This window comes from Rhagoletis zephyria, unplaced genomic scaffold (genome assembly GCF_001687245.7).
Source record: "Rhagoletis zephyria isolate East Lansing unplaced genomic scaffold, Rhagoletis_zephyria_1.1 Rzeph_scaffold_44993, whole genome shotgun sequence".
In the NCBI taxonomy this organism is placed as follows: domain Eukaryota; kingdom Metazoa; phylum Arthropoda; class Insecta; order Diptera; family Tephritidae; genus Rhagoletis; species Rhagoletis zephyria.
The window spans coordinates 832-2,414 of record NW_016202048.1 but is presented as its reverse complement, the minus strand read 5'-3'; the positions used below and the strand labels follow the sequence as shown (position 1 = coordinate 2,414).

At 54.9% G+C, this 1,583-nt stretch overlaps 1 protein-coding gene across 1 annotated transcript; it reads left to right on the top strand.

Moving 5' to 3' along the window:
- Nucleotides 1-143: 143 nt before the first annotated feature.
- Nucleotides 144-1,222, top strand: LOC108355372 (alkaline phosphatase-like; the record flags this gene model as incomplete). Its single annotated transcript, XM_017606533.1, has 3 exons — nucleotides 144-322; nucleotides 424-616; nucleotides 770-1,222. Coding segments are annotated over 3 exons (825 nt in total), but the record flags the coding sequence as incomplete, so codon positions are not given.
- Nucleotides 1,223-1,583: the final 361 nt, after the last annotated feature.

Sequence of the window (1,583 nt, the reverse complement as noted above, 5' to 3'; positions counted from 1 at the left end):
GAGAATGATGGGAAATCGATAGTAGCAGAGAAGAAGCGGGAGAGACTGTTTAGCAGGAACCGATTACCGCCGTTTTTTGTCCCATCAAATGTGCCATTGAAAAAGACTAAACAAATGAGTGTCTTTCTCTTTCAATTGTTCAGGCAAATCGACTGGCTTTGTGACCACGACCCGGGTAACACATGCCACACCGGCGGCCTTCTACGCTCATGCGGCTAATCGATACTGGGAGAGCGACGACAAGGTGCCCAAGGAGGCACGCTCACTCTGCAAAGACATTGCCCGACAGCTGATCGAAGACGAACCTGGACGGAATTTAAATGTAAGTCAGTGCACCTGCTGCACAGAGACAAAAAAACAACAAAATAAAAATGTCGCAACCCTACGATTAACTGTTGTTGTTCTTCTTCCTCTTTTTTGCAGGTCATCATGGGTGGCGGGTCTCGGCACTTTGAACCTCGCAGTGCCGACAATCCGGCGGGGAAACGAAGCGACGGACGAAACCTGACGGCCGCCTGGCTGGAGGACAAACGACGCCGTGGTCTCCACGGCAGCGTAGTCGCCAATCGGCGGCAGCTGATGCAGCTAAACAGCAGTAAAGTGGATTACCTTCTAGGTAAGTTGGGTAGTTGTTGAATTCTGGAGAAAGAGCAAAAGCTTAGGCTACAGAAAAAATATCAAGGTCGGGGAAGACTACTTAGAGGACTACTGATCGGGTATTAGCCAAGACTAAACTGGCTTTCTCTTTTTGTTTTATTGATTCACCCAGGACTCTTTTCCTCGAACCACCTCGCCCACGAGGCTGACCGCGACAAATCGGATTACGGCGAGCCGTCGTTGGCGGAGATGACGCTGGCCGCCGTGCAGGTGCTCAAGCACAACCCAAACGGCTTCCTCCTCGTCGTCGAGAGTGGCCGCATCGACCACGCCCACCACCAGAACAACGCCTACCGGGCGCTGACGGACACGCTGGCGCTGGAGGCGGCCGTGGAGCAGGTGCTGGCAGCGGTCAACCGCAGCACCCCCCTCCTCCTGGTCACTGCAGACCATTCGCACGTGCTGACGCTGGGCGGCTCCTTCCCAGGGAGGGGCAATCCGATTCTGGGGCTGGACGCTTCGCTCTCTGACGTCGACGGTCTGCCCTACACGACGCTGCTGTACGCAAATGGTCCCGGATACGTGACGCCGGCCAATCGAAGCGCCACCAACTACTCAGGAACAGGTAAANGAGCAGGTGCTGGCAGCGGTCAACCGCAGCACCACCCTCCTCCTGGTCACTGCAGACCATTCGCACGTGCTGACGCTGGGCGGCTCCTTCCCAGGGAGGGGCAATCCGATTCTGGGGCTGGACGCTTCGCTCTCTGACGTCGACGGTCTGCCCTACACGACGCTGCTGTACGCAAATGGTCCCGGATACGTGACGCCGGCCAATCGAAGCGCCACCAACTACTCAGGAACAGGTAAACGTCCACTTATTACCATTAGGGGCATGTTTTCTCATTACCCAAAGAGGGCAAAACACACTTAACTTTTTTAGATTGGTAGTAGGCGACAAGTCAATCAGTGCAGTCAATATCACTTGC